The following is an 18539-nucleotide window of genomic DNA, read 5'->3' as shown; positions in this document are numbered from 1 at the left end:
GCCCTTTAATCCCATCCAGTCCAACCGCTCCTCAGCACTGCCAAGGCCACCCCTAACCCATGGCACTGAGGCCTCGTCTCCACGGGGTGTGAACCCTTGCAGGGACGGTGCCTGCAGCCCTGCCCTGGGCAGCCTGTTCCAATGCCTGAGCACCCTCTGGGGCAGGAATTGTTCCTCAGCTCCATCTAAACCTGCCCTGGTGCAGCTTGAGGCCGGTTCCTCTTGTCCCATCCCTTGTTCCTTGGGAGCAGAGCCCAGCCCCTCCTGGCTCCATCCTCCTCTCAGGCACTTGTAGGGAGCCATCAGGTCCCCCCTGAGCCTTCTCTTCTCCAGACTGAACCCCCCAGGTCCCTCACTATCCCAGCCACTGGCATTACCCTTAAACACTAAAACATAAAGAGAGGTGTTTCCCTATAGAAACACTCCTTTAAAGTGTCAAATGGGTTATTTCCAGCACCAAATTAAGTAGGCTATATTTAATAAAAAGCTACAGAACACTTTAGAGGTATTAAGGAGCTAAAACATTGCCGCAGGCAGGAAGGATTCCTCACAGATACTGGGCTGAATTGAGAAGTTACACAACGACACAAGGGTGCTCAAATGAGGGGAAAAAATAGCCTTCAATCTGCAGTAGCTGGGGAACATCAGTGCTACAAAGAGGTTAAGTTTTCACATGCTGCTTCACAGCTTCTCCCAACTCCTGCAAGAATCCACAGGCAGCAAACACTTCGGAAGTGGTCCTTTTACACCTTAACCACTGCATGAAACGCAGGGCACAGTTCAGTTGTACCAGTTAATATCTGTATCCACAATAGGAATACTCAGATCACAGACTGACTGGGTTGGAAGCTGGGGCCTTAAAGCTCCTCCAGCTCCAACCCCTGCCACAGGCAGGGACACCTTCCACTGGAGCAGCTTGCTCCAAGCCCCATCCAACCTGGCTTTGAGCACTGCCAGGGATCTCTAATGGGTCATTTCTGGAGAGCCAGGGTTTAAGATGACTATTTAAGAAGCATTTAAGGCACTGGTTGTTTAAGAGGGGTGAGTGGGTACCATACATTATATGGCTCAAGTCCGCATTAAGCCTTCAGCTGAGATTGAAGCTGGAATGAAGCTTCCATGTTCACCTCATGGAACATTATAGTTCATCACTCTCCTACTGAACAAAGACCACCAGCAGCACCGGTTTGCTGCTGTAACAGACACTCTCAGGAACACTTGGCTTCATGTTATCCAACCCAAAAGCTTAAACTCCCTCTCATTCTGCATCTCTCTAACACATATTTGAATTCAATAGTGGGGTTTGCTATTAATAATGTGAGACCCAGTGATGAGCAAAAGCCGACACACCACATCCTTACCCTGCTGCTCTTGCTCTACCTGATTTATAGCACCTGTCCCCATGTTCTCATCAATTTGTCTCCCTGTAAATAAAGCCACTCTGCTCACCACCACCCTCCTTACAACACAAGCTCTGTTACATTTTCACCTCTTTTGTCACCAAGGAATGATGAGCAGCGGGATGCGGTGTCCGCAGCTCCCATCCCATCTGCTCCAACAAATGGGCTCCCTTCAAAACCTCCAGGTTTTAAGGAGGGGAGAATTGTCCCTGGCCTCTCCAGACTAACACATGCAACCAGTTCCTTACCCTTAGTGAGAAAACTGGGTCTCCGAAGTGCTTGGACCCTCCTCTTTCCTTCTGCAAAGGGGCAGATAACTCAGGAGCTCCCGTTCCCCACTGCATCTTACCCCACAGATGGGCACCACCAGCCTTTCCTGCCAAAAACATAACTCTGCAGAGGCAAAGTACCTGTCTCTAGCCCTGATTAACTCTTCCCTATCAAAGAGGTTGAGGAAACCAGTCCCTGTAAAGAGAAACTCCTCCCAGCCGCCCTGCACAGTCCTACCATCAAGCTGGGAACTGGGAGAAGAGTCTTGGAGCCTTTGTCCTTGCAAGGGAGCAAGCTAAGGATAACATCTGATGGTCAGATAACACTTCCCTCCTCTCATGCCTTTTGCTGAGAAAGGAAGCACAGAAGAGATGCTTTAGTTCTCTTCGCTGCTCAAAACAAAAGGCATTTATTTACTTGCAAAATACACACGACACACACATTAGAGAAACAAACAGAGATGAGGATGGGAACATCTGCCTGGAGCAAGATTTTTCCATCCCATTGAAGTCATCTTGCAAATAACTCCATAAAGCCAGTTCTGCATAGTAAAGAGCATCACATGCTGTTCAGCTAAATGCACAATTGCTGGGACACAAACAAGTTTAAAAGCTGTCATCTCTCAGGTTCACTTGGCAAATCCTCTTCGCGCCTGCTCCTTTACTCAACTGCAGAATACAGGGTAGAGAAAATGAGCAGCAACGGCTTAAAACGATCTTCAGCATGAAAAATGCTTTCTTTGAATCAGAGAATCATGGAATGCTTTGTGTTGGAAGGGACCTTAAAGCTCCTCCAGCTCCAACCCCTGCCACAGGCAGGGACCCCTTCCACTGGAGCAGCTTGCTCCAAGCCCCTGTGTCCAACCTGGCCTTGAACACTGCCAGGGATGGGGCAGCCACAGCTTCTCTGGGCACCCTGGGCCAGCGCCTCAGCACCCTCACAGGGAAGAGCTTCTGCCTAAGAGCTCAGCTCAGTCTCCCCTCGGGCAGGTTCAAGCCATTCCCCTTGGCCTGTCCCTACAGGCCCTTGTCCCAAGCCCCTCTCCAGCTTTCCTGCAGCCCCTTTAGGCACTGGAGACTGTTACAGTGCAGCATCCTCCCAGTCCTCCTCCCTGCTCCTAAGAAAGCCCAAGAGCACAGGGTGGGATGCCCTTCTGCTTCCCAAGCCACATGTACCTCAAGCATCATCCCTGCACTTCCTATTGGAAGGAAATGGATAACAACCTCCTACAGATCTTTCCAAGACAGTACCCTAACCTGTAGAACTGATGACAACCTCAGCACTCCATCTTGAATCACTCGGTGTAACATTTCCCGACCCCAAGCTCATCTTTTGCTCCTCAGGCTGCCTGCCTGAGGAGAAACCAGGTTTGGAATCATCTGAACATAGATTTGTTGGTTTAAAACCCTAAAATTCATGCCAGCACACATTGGTGCTGTTAAGGAATAAGTTACACCTGGGTTTGTCTCATCCAAACATCTCTGCTGCAAGGCTACCATCCTCCCTTGGAGTTACAGGGAGGGGAAGTGCTTTTCCATCCTTATTCAGGGATTTATTCCAAGGTATAATCCTGCGAGGCAGCTCTGGGAGCTAGAGCTGTAGCCAGAAAGGGAATAACACAAGAGCACTGGGATTCTGCTGCCATCTCAGCCCTGTCCTGGTCACCCTCCATCACCCAGCAGCTATTTGGGCAGCACTGATTTAGAGGTAGGCACTGCATGGTCTTAATCTTCAACTGATTTCACATAAAGCAGCATAAAAAGCTGCTAAGACTCAGCCCAGGTCTATCAAAGCTATGGAAGCTGGTGCAGCCAGAGGTCACACACATGCTCCTTAACTCACACTGGAGTTCTTCTATAGTCTTATTCTATTCGGTCACCATACACCTCTGAGGGCCCTGGCTATGAGCTGCAGGTTCCTTTCCTCCCTGTGCTTGAGGAAACCTGCTGTGGGTCAGTGACAGTCAGGGTCGAGCTTTAGAACACAGATTGAGCCATTCCTCAGCAGACAAAATAACCCCTCCTGCCTCGTGCTCTCACAGCCTCTCTCCTTGATAATAACCCTCTGGTAACCAAGGCACCTCATCCCAGGCACAGCTACAGGTTGGGCAGAGAAGAGATTCAGAGCAGCCCTGCAGAGAAGGACTTGGGGGTGTTGGTCGATGAGAAAATGAACATGAGCCGGCTGCAGTGTGCGCTCGCAGCCCAGAAAGCAACCGTATCCTGGGCTGCATCAAGAGGAGCGTGACCAGCAGGTCGAAGGAGGTGATCCTGCCCCTCTGCTCTGCTCTCGTGAGACCTCACTTGGAGCATTGTGTGCAGTTCTGGTGTCCTCAACATAAAAAGGACATGGAACTGTTGGAACAAGTCCAGAGGAGGCCACGAGGATGATCAGGGGCTGGAGCACCTCCTGTATGGAGCCAGGCTGAGAAAGTTGGGGCTGTTCAGCCTGGAGAAGAGAAGCTGCGTGGAGACCTCAGAGCAGCTTCCAGTATCTGAAGGGGGCCTACAAGGATGCTGGGGATGGACTCTTCATCAGGGACTGTAGTGACAGGACAAGGGGTGATGGGTTCAAACTGAAACAGGGGAAGTTTAGATTGGATCTAAGGAAGAAATTCTTTACTGAGAGGGTGGTGAGGCACTGGAATGGGTTGCCCAGGGAGGTTGTGAATGCTCCATCCCTGGCGGTGTTCAAGGCCAGGTTGGATGAGGCCTTGGGTGCCATGGTTTAGTATGGGGTGTCCCTGTCCATGGCAGGGGGGTTGGAACTGGATGATCTCAAGGTCCTTTCCAACCCTGACTATTCTATGGTTCTATGATTCTAAGGCCTGGGCTTCCCCCCTGCTCCTCTCTGATAAACGCAGGCACTAAACACAGAGTTGGTCCCAAAGTTGAACACAAACAAGTGACAATCTTTCTCTCGCGATAAAATCCCCTCCAAGGGCTGGGCTGGAATCCCTTCCGTCATTCCTCCAACACACAGGAGCTCTGGATGTGGAATATCTCTGTGATATTCCAATGACAGGAGCTTGGAGATGAGCTTGGCGAGCTGACCAGGAGCCACGCCGCTGCTCCAAGGCCTGAGACCAGGGTAAGGGGCAAGAAGTTTAGGGACTAACCCATCCCCTGGGATCTTGCGTTGCTCTCAGCATCTCCCATGCTTTATGCACAAACCCACTACAAGACTTCTTGCCTACGGTGGTATTGGAGAAACAGCAGCTTTGTAGGAGGCTCCTCATCAAAACAACTCAGGTTTTAAAGGAGAACACGAAGCTTTCTCACGGCTGCAGCAGGTCTGGTTTTGGGCAGCGGAACACAACACACCCCGAACAAGGTTCTCCAGCTACAAACACTGCTGAGGTCTCTGCTTTGACCTTCAGCCATGGGAAGAAGGCAAAAAGCACTTGAAAATGGCTGGGTGAGGATGTGACAACGCGAGCTTCCAGCAGCAGGAAACCAGGCTGCTCCTCCTTCGCCCGCATGGTTGGCAGAGAGCACGTGTGGTTTCAGCTCTTTACTTGCTCTTCCACACGCTGATAACAGCAACGTTTGGCTTCTTTTTCCCTGGTGCTTGTTTCCCTCCCTGCCTGGACCGCATCCTGCAGCCGTGTCTGTGATGCAGAGGTTGTGAGGCTCCAAGTCAGCAAAGCCTGACTGGAAAAGCTTCACCTCCAGGGAGATGAAAGCCTCCAACAGGAGGTGGGGAGTGGGGTTTTCGGGCTGGGTTTTAGCTACGAGCTCCTCACGGAAAAGCTTTTAAGCCTGCAGTGGCCACAGAGGAGATGGGAGCTCTTGCTCATGGCCACAGACAGGTTCAGAAGTAATTCATGGGTCAAAGTCTCCATCTCTGAAGCGAGCCAGACTTTGCCTCCCCATCCAGCACTGAGCTTTGCAAGGCTTTCCCTTACAGATACTCCTCACGTGGGCACGACAGGGCAAGGACTGTGCTCTGGCTCAGGGGAGCTGCTGTCTGTACCACACCCCAGTGACTAATATAATGCATCCAAACTGATCCCCAACCCCGCAAGCCTTGGGTCAAGCAGGAAATGGAACTACAGCCACGCTGGCTGAGATAAGGCCGGTCGCAGGGATGGGGTAGCCAGGACCAGCCTCAACCTGCTGCAGGGACACACGTCTGTGAGCAAGGGGAAAGAGCCAAGGCACTTGGTAAAGGATATCCGACAGCAGGGAAGGCATCCCTGCTGCTGCGTGTTAGTGCACGAGGGGCTGGGCTGCAGCTAGGAGACACGGAGCTTGTCTGCAGCCACCCAAGAGCAGCGCAGAAACAAGAACGTTCCCTTCCTCACTGCTGTCCCTGCAAGCCTCCGTGACAGCAGCTCAGTGTTTGAAGAGCTCATCCTGCACCAAACCTCTGCCATGCTGGCAATGGTGCTGAGCTCTGAACTGAAGCCCCCCATGCTGGCAATGGTGCTGAGCTCTGAACTGAAGCCCCCCATGCTGGCAATGGTGCTGGGCTCTGAACTGAAGCCCCCCATGCTGGCAATGGTGCTGGGCTCTGAACTGAAGCCCCCCATGCTGGCAATGGTGCTGAGCTCTGAACTGAAGCCCCCATGCTGGCAATGGTGCTGAGCTCTGAACTGAAGCCCCCATGCTGGCAATGGTGCTGAGCTCTGAACTGAAGCCCCCCATGCTGGCAATGGTGCTGAGCTCTGAACTGAAGCCCCCCATGCTGGCAATGGTGCTGAGCTCTGAACTGAAGCCCCCCATGCTGGCAATGGTGCTGGGCTCTGAACTGAAGCCCCCCATGCTGGCAATGGTGCTGAGCTCTGAACTGAAGCCCCCATGCTGGCAATGGTGCTGAGCTCTGAACTGAAGCCCCCATGCTGGCAATGGTGCTGAGCTCTGAAGCCCCCATGCTGGCAATGGTGCTGGGCACTGAAGCCCCCATGCTGGCAATGGTGCTGGGCTCTGAACTGAAGCCCCCATGCTGGCAATGGTGCTGGGCTCTGAACTGAAGCCCCCATGCTGGCAATGGTGCTGAGCTCTGAAGCCCCCATGCTGGCAATGGTGCTGGGCTCTGAACTGAAGCCCCCATGCTGGCAATGGTGCTGGGCTCTGAAGCCCCCATGCTGGCAGTGGTGCTGGGCTCTGAAGCCCCCATGCTGGCAGTGGTGCTGAGCTCTGAAGCCCCCATGCTGGCAATGGTGCTGGGCTCTGCCTACACTGCAGGCACCAGCCAAACCCAACCCCTTGGCCACGCAGGCTGCCCCAGCACAGCCCGAAGGCCAAGTTCTGTGCACGGGGAGGCAGAGCTCAAGAACCACCTTCATGAGCCCTCAGTGGCTGCCCGTGAGCAGAAATCCCTCTGCACCCTGCGTGTCCTCAGGCGTCCCTAAACCGTCTGATTTTACAGGCTTGGAACAGCCTTGCACAGGAAAGGAGACGCAGACTGCAAGGTCCCAGACCTCGCCTGCTACCAACGGCAGCAACGACAGGGAAAAGAGCCAGCTCGGGGCAGGATGCTGGGTTCAGTTGTACGTGGTGCTGTAGTCAACCTGCCCTATCACCGGAGCTGGGGACAGGAAATACTGGAGATAGCTAAAACTCAACAGACCCATATTCAGATCCGATTGCAGAACTCGGTATGAAGGTCAAGGCAGGGAGATAAGCAGGTGAAGTATCATCACCCACAATTAACCTATGGCTCATCGGCTCATCTGTGCACCCATCCTGACCCCAGGAACACACACACGAGCTCCAACACAACAGCGCAGGCACAGGAGCTGGGCTGGGAGGTGGCAGCTCCTCAACCCACAGCAACACCATTGCGTTTGGCACATCCCTACCTTGATTTTTCAACCACATTTACTTAACACATCCCTGGAGGGGGATACAAAGGATGGGCCAGATAAGATCTTTGTGCCCCCATGTACATGTTCGCTGCTCTTTCAAGAGGCACCTTAACTCCATCAGGTCATGAGCAAATAGGACAGACACCAGCAGGCTCTTGTTAATCGGCCCCGGATAACCCATCACAAGAGCCCTTCAGCAGCTTACTCTGCCTTAAGAGTTTACTTCACCCAGTTCTCAAGCCAGCTACAATTCCACTCCAGCACACAGCTACCAGACACTAACAGAAGGAGACACAACAGGAATCACAAAGCCATCAGCCCAAGATACTTTCCACTCCTCTTCCCGGCCTTTCTGCAGGCGCCTCACACCCAAAACCAGGACACATGCCGAGAGCGTATCCTCACAGAGCATTTGCCATTTCCTAGTAAACCAGCAGCATGAGGCGAACATAAGCTTGCTGTTAGCAAAGAGCAGAATCTGGGCCATCTGATGTCTTAAACTTCCTGATTAATTCAGCCGTGGCTGGTAAAAGCACAACTCTAAAGCAACGTGTGAATTCAAATAACCGGTTCCCCGTCTAATCCACTTGCATCGCTTTCTACCGCAGTGCAGTTAATTCAATGGCTCTCTTTATAAATTCACTTTCCCCAGAAGTCTCATTAGCCAAATTAATACGATGCATATAGAGCACTTAACCCTTCAAAGAGACCAGTATTAACAAAAGCCTGGCTTTACCTGGCAGCTGACGCATCCCTCTGACCCATTCAGAAGGCAGAGGGGCAGAGCCAGCACATGAAAAACAATTCGCTATTACAAAGCAACCACAGAAGCAGCATCCCACACCACATCCCACGATACCTCCAAGTCTCCAGAATAAATACGTAATGCAAAGGAGACAGGGAACAATCTCCTGGTGAAACACACAGTGAAATCCAAGTCAAAGCATACCCAAAAAGTGGGAGAGTGCCCAGGCTTTGGAACACGTGCCCAAGCAGCTAACCAGCCCATCAAAACCACCTCCCACAGTCGGGATGCACGAACAGATCACTCATCTCTTGTTGGCATCAACCACCCAGCTGAGTTAGAGGTTGAAACATGCCGCCTGTTATGTCCACCAAACCCAGACCTTTTGTACGCCACTTCAAACCATAGCATAGTCAGAGGTCACATTACAACAGAACATGAAATACATTGCAAACATGTGAATTTTAACTACAAACATCAACTTCTAGAAGAAAAGGCATCTTGTGAGTCTCCCCTCCCCGCTCCCCTCATCACCAGCAACATCTACAATTGCTCCCATTTACAACCATTTCACATAAATGCTGATACCAGCACCCCATAAACACATCAACAGCTTTGCCTCATCATTGCTCGCCTTTCCATATCAACACATACAAATGATGAACAACATTCTGGGTTAAAGCAGTGTTAATTCAAGCAGTTTATCAAGTCAAAATAAGAGCTCTAGCTTGCCAAGTGAAAACCTGGAGATTCACCCACACAGCTTCTTGCTCCAGGTAGGCAGAGAAACCCCCCATCCATCAAAGAACATCCCAAGCAAACAGAAGATACACTGAAGAGTTGGTTCCTTCATTCCCATCCCCGCAGAGGATGGAGCAGCACATTATCCAAAGCAAGTATGTTAGTAACAGTCAGCAAACTGGAGAACCAAGAGGACAAAAAGGCGAACAACAAAACCATCTTCTTTTACATTACAATTCAGTTCAACCTCTTAAACCCCCTTACCTGTTTTAGGGATTTAGACAGCTCTCTGCCCCAGGAACCTTGGAGAGCACAACCACGGCATCCTTTTGGTGAAAGGCACAGCCTAGCAATGGTCCCGCATGGCTGCAGGACAGCACTAGGTTCGTTATCCACAGGAGGTTAAAGTATGTCAAGGCAATCAAGGGCAAGCTTGCATTTCAAGGTGTCTTCATCTGCATGTCACATTAATTCTAACAGACAGCATAACCACGAGAGGTTTCTGAAGCCAACGATGCAGCAGTGTTAGCTTCCTCTTGATAGCTGCGGTTGTCAAATGTGCCCCGAAGTCTCCTGTAGCCAACACGGAGTCGTACTCCTGCACTGGAACAGCCTTCCACACCTCAGGAGCCCCCAATACCAGGAGAACGCAGCAACTACAGCACACAACATTGTCAGGCCGCCTCTTTTCTCCTCTCACCATCTGTACTACACAGGGAGGTGACTGCAAGCAAAGCCGCAGCCGTACCTGGGGCGCGATCAGGGTGCATGCACATCCGAGGCGTGTGGAACCATTTGCTTCAAAACCGGTCAAAATAAGGCACTGAGACACCAACGCAAAGGTTTTTAAATTACCAACTCTAGCTCTCAGGAACTCTTCATCCATTCAGCACTAAACCCATCACTGCATAACTGTTGAAGAGCCCCAGGAGACGGAGGAGCGCCTCGCACGTGTCAGGGAAGGCTTTTATTTAACATCATTTAAACACTTTTTTAAGGACTCATTTCTCTTTTTCTTTTGGCAATTTTGGTGCAAAACGTTTGTTTTTTTTTTTTTTAACGTGCAAGGCTTTTTTTTTTTTTTTTTTCCTCTTCAAACTTAAAAACAAAAAACCAAAAAAACCAACCAAAAACAACCAAAAAAAGACAGAATCAAAACTAAAGCCAAACATGGTGGGTGAACAAAAGAAATCACAAACTTAAAATTCAGCAACTCCAGCTCTTCGAACCAGCGAAGCCCCAGACTTGGCCACCGTTCTCAGATGCAGGGCGGTGCTCCCCTGCTTCTTGCATGCCAACATCAGCACCGCTTCCCCGTCAAGGTGAGGAGTAAAGCAGCAAGTGACCCCCTTTTTCACTGCCACCAAAGGGGGGGGCCACGGCACGACAATCAACTAGATTCCTTCCGCTCTGGTACAAGAGGCTGGTCAAGGCCAAAGTGTCGCTTCTCGCTCAAGACCCACAACTGTGAAATCAAGCAGTGAGCAGCAGCAGCAGCACGGAACCCCTCCGCTGCAAACAAAGGGGGTCACAACGTTTGTCGTCAATTCACTTCCAGGCAGAAAAACCAACTTTTCCTCAAAAGAAACAATTTATTTAGAATGAAACAAAATCAGCTCAACTGTGAGCGCATGTTTTGAGTGACAGCTACTTTCAAGCTGTGTGAGCCATAAAAAGGGTATTCCTTTACTTTTCCAGCAATCTTGTGTACACAGCACAAAGCAAAGAGGTCATTTTTTTTTTCCACTTAAAACACGGGCATTGGCATCACAATAGCAGATACACAACTTTTTTTTTTTTTAAAGCTGCCATTTTTAGTAAAATGCACAAATACTAAACAGATAAGCTTTCTTCCATCAAGAGGCCCATGTAAATTCCACATAAGCCACAGCTTCTCTTCCCAAAGGTCCATTAGAGCTCGGTATCCCATGCGGTTGTCTTCTGCAGTCCACCAGCTTTTGCTTTGCAGGAGGAAAGAAAATGTTATTTCAATACAAATGTATACAACAGATTTGTTTCTTTTCTTTTTACCCCTCCCTACATTATACAGATGAATATAAAGAGCTATGAGGCCTTTCTGAATATTCTACTTGGACTTCAAAAAGCACCAATACCACCCATGGGCACGAAACCTTGAAACAAAGTCACCTTCTAGGTATAGATGCAGAACAAGTAGTGCAGGGCTTCTTTTTGGACCAAGGTTAAATTAGGCTTACAGTACTGATGATTATTCAACTTGCAGCAACAGTTAATGGGACACATGAAAACAGTTAACCCGGAGAAAAACCAACGGAATTGGGGATAATTCAGTTGGCTTTCCTCAAAAGAACAATTCCTGAAGGCAACTTTGCAACAGAAATAGGAAATGTAGTGTTCCATGTTTCTTTTGTTCTCGTTTTGCTGTGGAATTCTAACAGCAGAAAACTCCAATATGAAAGAGAAGGTCAAATCAGAGACACACCTCATAGAATTTAAAAGTGTTACTATTCAAGTAGTATTTCTCAGCCATCATTTTCACACAATCAAAACTGTAGGAAGTTGAATATTCCATGAACCATTCTCCAAACCATATGGTCTGCTTTAAGCCTAATGCAAAACATCATCCCAATCGCTCCGTTTATAACTCACTGGAATATCTGTCCTTTGGTGCTATCTGCAGAAAGTACTAAGGGGGGGAGACAAGAGGGAAAGAACCCCAAAAGCTCTATTAGTCACACAGCAAGAACTTCTTCCACTTCAACAGGCACACAGCAGACTCCCCAGGAGCACTGCCCTCAACACTGGTTTGCTTAAAGCCAGGAACTGTGATTTCCCAAGCCATTTTTTCCCTGAGTCCTCAGAAGTTTTGAGCCTGTCTTCACAATTTTCAGTCACTCCTCCCCATTAATACTTTAAGGCCTTTCACTTCAGTTACCATCAACCAGATGGTTCCTCAACCAATGCAAGAAACAGGGAACTCCCTTCTCCGCTCACCAGTCCCCAAAACACTTCAATCCTTTAACATCCTTGTTGATAAAATAAGAGAGAAGGGGAGGTGTGTGAGCCTGGCATGTAACACCCTTCTCTCTATGATGCTATTTGTAACCCAGAAGCGTGAAACCTCTGGAGTTGAGGGTAACATCGGTGTTCACGCCGCAGTCCCAGAGAACAGCAGACTGCACACGAGACAGGAGCAAACAAAGCCACTGGCCGGCAGCCAAAGAAGTTGCATAAAGTTTCCAATGCAAAATAAAACCCCCAGTAATAAAACCTTAAACAAAAGTCTGAGTCATTTGAGGTTCTTTCCCCAAAGCATAAAGCAAAAACTATGAAATGATTCAGGAAAAGGACATCCTTTTTCCACGCTAATTCAACAAACGCATGAAATAGAGGAACAGCAGCTGCACACAACGGTGGAAGAAACACTGAGCTCTCTGCTAAGAGCAACGTAAATGCTGAACACAGTGAGAGAGCTGAAGTCTGCTACATCTGTTTTGCTCTATACACAAGTGGTATTACACTTCTACTTCTGTTCAGCCCTGGCCAAGCCGACGTTTAGTGGACAGTTACTCCAATGGTGCACACTTCAGAGCCTAAGAGAAAAGCACAGCCAACCAAGCTGCACCAGCCTTGATGGCAGCACGTCAACTTCAGTGCTGGCAAAACAAAATGCTGCCAGTCAACTAGGTTTGGACATTGAAGAACCCTCACAGGGTGTTAAAATCCTTGCTTACAGAACAGAGCAGCAACCACAAATAAACCAGATTTAAAGAAGCAGGTACTCCATAAGGAACCAGAAAACCTGGAGTCAAATACAGCCTCTCCTGTTTCTTCTCACCCTCCAGCACAGCCCAATTTGGACTCATGAAAACCCGTGGCAGGCACAACCACCTCTATTTTACAAGGAAAAAGGGAAGTGCACCTAGAATGCTGTTTCCAAAAGGGCTCCCACACTGAGTTTGCTTTGACAAGCCATGTTGACCCCAAGTTTTATGGGTTTTAAAAGCAGGTGCCTGCTGCATATCAGCATAACAAACACTGTCCTCAGCAAGTGTAAATGTTGAACACAACATTAGTGCTTCTTTTATACTTTCTGGTTTGGGGCAGATCTGAATTCCCAGCAGTTCAAGTTTGTTGGCTTTAAACCTCCATGGCTGCAAGTGACTTGGGTCAGATGCAATGAGAAAACTCCCTCAGCACCTCGAGCGAGTTCGCAGCAGTGTTAATAAGCCGCTGGCACACAACAGGCACCTGCTCGAATTAAAACAGACATTCTTTGCAACGAGTGGTAAATAAGTCGTGTCTCCCAAAACAAATCATCATCTGAGTTACCGGTGTCATTTGGATAACCTCTCATTGTTAATAGTAAGATGAACGGCTGAATTCTGAGACCGATTTACATTCACGCTGAAGGACAACCCAGAAATCCTGGAGTTTACCCTCAAACATTTAAGAGCATTAAATGAGGCTTTTGTGTTTCCATAGAAAAAGTAGCTATAAAATCAAAATCTGGTTTCAAGATATGCTGCCACGTGCAAGTTCTCAGTCAGATAAAGGAAACTGAAGCCCACTTAAAGCAAAGCACTCTGTGACGAGTGGCTCAGTAAAGCTTATCACAGAAATTCATCTTGTGACAGTGAATATCAAGCAAGTACAGTCACACTTCATGTTGTGCCCATAAAATACATTCAAGTTCCTCCTTCATCTGCTATTTGCACCATTCTGCATTTTGAATTCGATTTTCGAGGTGCAAGTTGAAACAGAAAATACAGGGTACCAGCTACCCAAGGAATACATCAGAGGATGGACCGAGTAAAGCGGCATCACTTTTACACTGCCCAAGTCTCTGAAAACAAGGCTAAGTGCAAGGCTACATTCTGGGTTTAAGTGCAAGATTACAATTTGGAGGCCTGTAAATAGGTACAGTCAGATTTATGCTGCAGTTTGGAAGCCAGCTGCAACATCCCCTCAGTTTTTGAATAAAACAACAGGGATTTGGATCCCTTTTTCACACCTGTTATCAGCAGAGTGGCCAAGGCAGCTGAAGAAACGTGCCCAATGAGTGGGGAAAAGCATAAGAGAAAATGAACTAAGTTCTTTAGGAAAAGATAAGCAGTTTCCTCCTAGAATTACAGGAATGAGAGCTCAAACCTCAGCATCTTGGACTATTTTTAATACTTCTCCAAGATGCTAAACCCCACTTTCCTCCAGATGCCTATAAAATGCTAAAACCTCATGTAATGCCCACTGTACTGTACCTGAAAAGTCCCCAGCAGACAGCAGTTCCTTGCTATTAACAACGAGGTAAAATGTTAATGAGAACTTTCCTGTAATTAACTTATCACAGAATTAAAACCATCTCTGGAGAGAAGCACACTTGCTCAGAGTTTGCACTGTGGAACCAGACCCTGCTGTACCTGCAACTCTTTGAAAAGGGGGGGGGGGGAAAGGCAGTAAAACCAAAAACCCCACAACAGAACTAAAGTTATTTCTTAAAGCACCTCCTTGTTTCTTGCATATGAGAGGAAGCACAAGACATTCATGGTTTGTAACAAAGTCCTCAGCTCTTTACCAACCATTGCCACAAAGCCAAAGTGCATTTATGGGATACAACAGAACTGAGGGCAATAGGAGGAATACACCGTGTTAAAAAAAGCATACTTTCAGTGCATGCATTTGGAGGGGCTGGATGAGATCCTCACACCCCCAGTAAAGAGGAATTCAATGTTCTGCAGTGTACCCGAGAGCAGGTGCTGCTCCCCTGGAGGACATCAACCTGGAGCCATGCAACTCAAAGGGAAAACCACTCAGGAAAGGGATCGCGCGTGCCCCACGGGGCCGCCGGACCTGAGGCCACAATGGAATTTCAAGGACTCCAAAACAAAACCATGACACCAGTCTGCTAGTAAAGATGTGGGGGTTTTCCTGTTTCAACCGAGTGCTTTAAATCTGGTCTTTGAGGTTCGGAACTCTGAGGATGAGCTTTTAAAATACATGAAATGAAAAAAGGACACGAATCGAGATTAAGAAGAGGGGCATTTGGGTCTTTCCACCCCCACTTCTCTCTTTTTTTTTTTTTTTTCTCCTTTTTTATGTTTTTCTGTAAATCAAAGCAGGCCGAGCCTCCTGCTGTCCCCACCGGCCGGGGATTCCCAAAGTACCCTATTCTTGCTAACAGCTATCCAACCTTTCTGGCTGCTAACTTTATAGAAACAAAAAACACAGTAACAGAAAAACGGGCAGGGGAAAAAAAAGTCACCTACAAACCAAGATCTAATTTAAAACAACAACAGGGCTGGCTAAGGCTGTATCCCATAGCACCTGGCACACGCTGGAGGGGTCTGTGTGGAAGAAGAGGCAGGGTTGGGGACAGAGAACGTGAGGGCCTTAGGATGCCCCACGGACAATGATCATGACCAGATAGTCGTCCTCTGATTTGGCCAGCGCCTTGGCCGTGGAGTCCAGGAATTGCTGGGAGAAATCGCAGGGTGGAAAAGCGTGCAGGACCCCGCTGTTCTCCTTGTCTTTGTTACCCCCCACAGGGAGGCTGATCACCCCAGCAGCCTGCTTTTGCTTTAGATAGGACACCAGATTCCTGAGTGGCCTCTGGGTGGAGGTGGTGGCAGCCTCGCTAGCTCCGGCTGCAGAGCGGTTGTCTGATGCGCCAGGCACAGCCAAAAGGATGGCGTAGCCGTTGGGACCCGCCACTTTGATGCGGCGATTGACCTCATCCAGCTTGGGCTGGTCCAGGCGAAGACGTTGGGTGATCTTGAGCTGAGCTACTTTCCCACCAGTTGCTCCCTCCACGAGGAGGCTGCTGGCAACACCGAGGTCCCCCTGAAGCAGATGCATGTTGGACGGGAAGTTGCTGTTCTTCAGCAGGAGCATCCCCTGCCAAGCCAAGCACAGCTTAGGGGCTCCCCCGGCTTGCGCTGCCCCGTCCTGCTGCTGTTTCTGAGGAGGAGGCTTGAGGCGGGAGCCTCCACCACCCCCTTCCATAGCACGCTCATCCTTTTTGGCTGGACTTTTGCACTCCTGTGCGGTGGCTGCCGTGGAAGCGCGATGTTTCCGCTCCCGTTCGGCGGAATTCTTGCGGTCGCGCTTTTCGTTCTGCCCCCGCTCCAGGCTGCCCCTGCGGGATTCCCGGACAGGAGAAGGCCGCTCCAAGAGGAGCAAGCGAGAGGAGGAGCGCTCGGGGTCACTACTGTAACGCTCCCTCCCTCCAAGGAGCTCGGGGCTGCGGTCCGGAGGGGAGGTTGTGGTTAAACAGTGACGCTTACGGGAGGAAGAAGAGCGCTCGCTGTCTGGAGAGCGGTCCAAGTGCCGGCCTCCATCCTCCGCCAGTCTCCGTTTCCTAGGCTGATCCCTACTACTACTGCCCAACTCCCTCTCCCCTCGGTCCCGCTCCAAGGACCAACCATCCCGGCGGCGCTCCAGGCTTTCCAGTGGGTCATAGGCAGCTGCCCGATTACTCCTATCCCGTACAGGGGGTGGGGGGGCCACCCACTCTGTCTCGGGATAAAGGTCTCTGTCGCGGTCTCTATAGAGTAACGGTGGCGTCCTGTCCCGGGCCCCCCGAAGAGGATCAGGTGGGGCTCCCCGGTGAGCCCCAAAAGCAGCCGCCTCCGCCACGAGCTCATAATGAGCAGGAGGTGGCAAGGGCAGAGGCTGCAGGTAGGGCTGCTGGTACCGATGCTCGGTGTCGGCAAAGTCTACGCGGAGCCGGCGATCCGGCCCACCCAAAGGAAAACCACGCATGTGGGTGCACGCGGCCTGCGCCGCGTCCAGGCTCTCATACTGGATATAAGCCCAGGAATCACCTTTGCGGTAATCGATAGTGCGAATGGTGCCAAACCGATCAAACTCCCTGGCCAGGGCAGCAAGGGGCACCCAGGGCCCGAGGCCACCCACCCAGAGCCTGGTGGTCGGAGTGGCTTTACCATACCCAATCTTGATGGGGTTGCGGAGAAGCACCTTTCCTGACATGGCCAGCTTGGCCCGGTGCGCCATGTCCAGGTTTTCAAACTTAAGAAACCCATAGGTGCTGGTCTGCCCGCGCCCCGGCCTTTTGATGTCCACCTCAGTGATGACCCCAAAGCGATCAAAAGCTCGCCGCAAATCGGACTCGCTCACGGTGATGTCCAGGTTGCCCAGGAACAAGGTGCGGTTGGCTCGCTGGTCGTCCTCGGGGCTGATCTCCTCCTCGCCAGCAGCTCCAGCACCTCCTCCTCCTCCACGGAAGCCCCCCGCAGCCGCCACACCAGCCACCCGCTCCAGCCCATAGGCCGGCCGCACTCGTGCTTCATAGAAACCCCCGTAGTCCCTTTCCCTCTCCAGCTCCCTGGGCAGAGGGGGCGGAGGAGGCAAACGGCCCAGGGCGAGCTGCTGCAGCCGATAGTCTCGATAACCCAGGGCCCCGCCGCTACCCGCAGGTGACAGCGCCCGCTGCGTCGCCCCAGCCGGAGGGTGCCTCACGGCCGCTGCCGCCGCCGCCGCCACCCCTACGGCTGCCGTGCCATAGGGAGACTCCTTATCCAGGAGCGCCGGGGAGCGGCTGCCGCGGCGCCGGCTGCTCCCCGCGCCGCTCCCCACGTAGACGGCTTCGATTTTGAGCGGGCGGTCGTAGAGCACCAGGCGGCCGCGGGCGTGTTTGGCGGCGCGGGCGTCCTCGGGCCGGCGGAAGTTCACAAAGGCCACGCGCTCATCGGCGGCACCGGTACCGGGCGGGAGGCGGCTGATTTTGACGCTCACGTCGCCGAAGCGCTTGAACTCGTGGAAGAGCCCGTCCTCCACCGCCTCGTCGCTCAGCGCCGAGCCCAGCTCGCTGATCTTCAGCGTCTTGTACTCGCCGCCGCCGCCGCTCGACTCGGAGGAGGAGGAGGATGGGGCCGCTGCCGGAGCGCGGGACTCACCCCCTCCGCCGCGGCTGCTGCTGCTGCGCGACGTCTCCGCCGCTTTCCCGCTGCCGTACCCATGCCGGCTGCCCCCGCCGGCCGCCGCCGCCGTCCCGGCCTCGTACTCGCGGCTACCGGCGCGACCGGCTTTGTCCGGGTGTGGGGCCCGCCGGCTGCTCCCGCTGTTGCTGTCGTTGGAGGCCGCCGGTGCCGCCGCTTTCCCGCCGCTGCCGTTGGAGCCGCCGGAGCCGCTCGGCTTCTTGCTGCTCCGCTCGCCCCGCGCCGACGAGGAGGAGGACGCCGAATCCTCGCCGCCGCCACCGCCACCCCGCGAACGCTTGGCTTTAGCCGGCGAGCGCTCCTTGCCCTTCATGGCGGCGGGCGGCGGGGCCCCGGCCCTGCTCCCGCCGGCGGCCTCACCGACTGACTGACCGCCGCGCTCACGCACCCGCCGCCATCTTGGAAGCCGCGGCCGCAGCGGGCCCAGCCCACCCCGGCTCCCATTGGTCTCTCGGCGGCAGCCCGCCGCCCTCATTGGCCAACGGGAGTGACGCCCCGCCCATCCCCTCTCTCCGCCCTCTCCGATTGGCTCAGCACGCTGTCTTTCCGCCGGCCGGCCTCCCGCGCCCGCGAGGAGGGGGCGGGAAGAGCCCGCCCTCACGCTCCTCCCCGCCCCGCTCTCTCACTGGGCAGTTAGA

At 51.8% G+C, this 18539-nt stretch overlaps 1 protein-coding gene across 2 annotated transcripts; it reads right to left on the bottom strand.

The window, feature by feature from the left end:
* Positions 1-9606: 9606 nt before the first annotated feature.
* On the bottom strand, positions 9607-18287 carry RBM15 (RNA binding motif protein 15). Of its 2 annotated transcripts, XR_013958356.1 has the most exons (2): positions 14609-18287; positions 9607-10929 (listed from the first exon to the last, which is right to left on the bottom strand). XR_013958356.1 is itself a non-coding variant. In XM_080633135.1 (1 exon), exon 1 carries the CDS (start codon positions 18212-18214, stop codon positions 15335-15337), a length of 2880 nt encoding a protein of 959 aa, XP_080489261.1. In that variant the 5' UTR covers positions 18215-18287; the 3' UTR covers positions 11559-15334. The 2 variants fall into 2 exon arrangements, 1 of the variants encoding a protein (XP_080489261.1); XM_080633135.1 differs by lacking the exon at positions 9607-10929 and having other exon boundaries at positions 11559-18287.
* Between the last annotated feature and the right edge of the window lie 252 nt (positions 18288-18539).

This window comes from Psittacula echo (assembly GCF_963264785.1).
Source record: "Psittacula echo genome assembly, chromosome: 22".
NCBI classification, from domain to species: domain Eukaryota; kingdom Metazoa; phylum Chordata; class Aves; order Psittaciformes; family Psittacidae; genus Psittacula; species Psittacula echo.
This window is presented reverse-complemented; position numbering and strand designations above follow the sequence as displayed.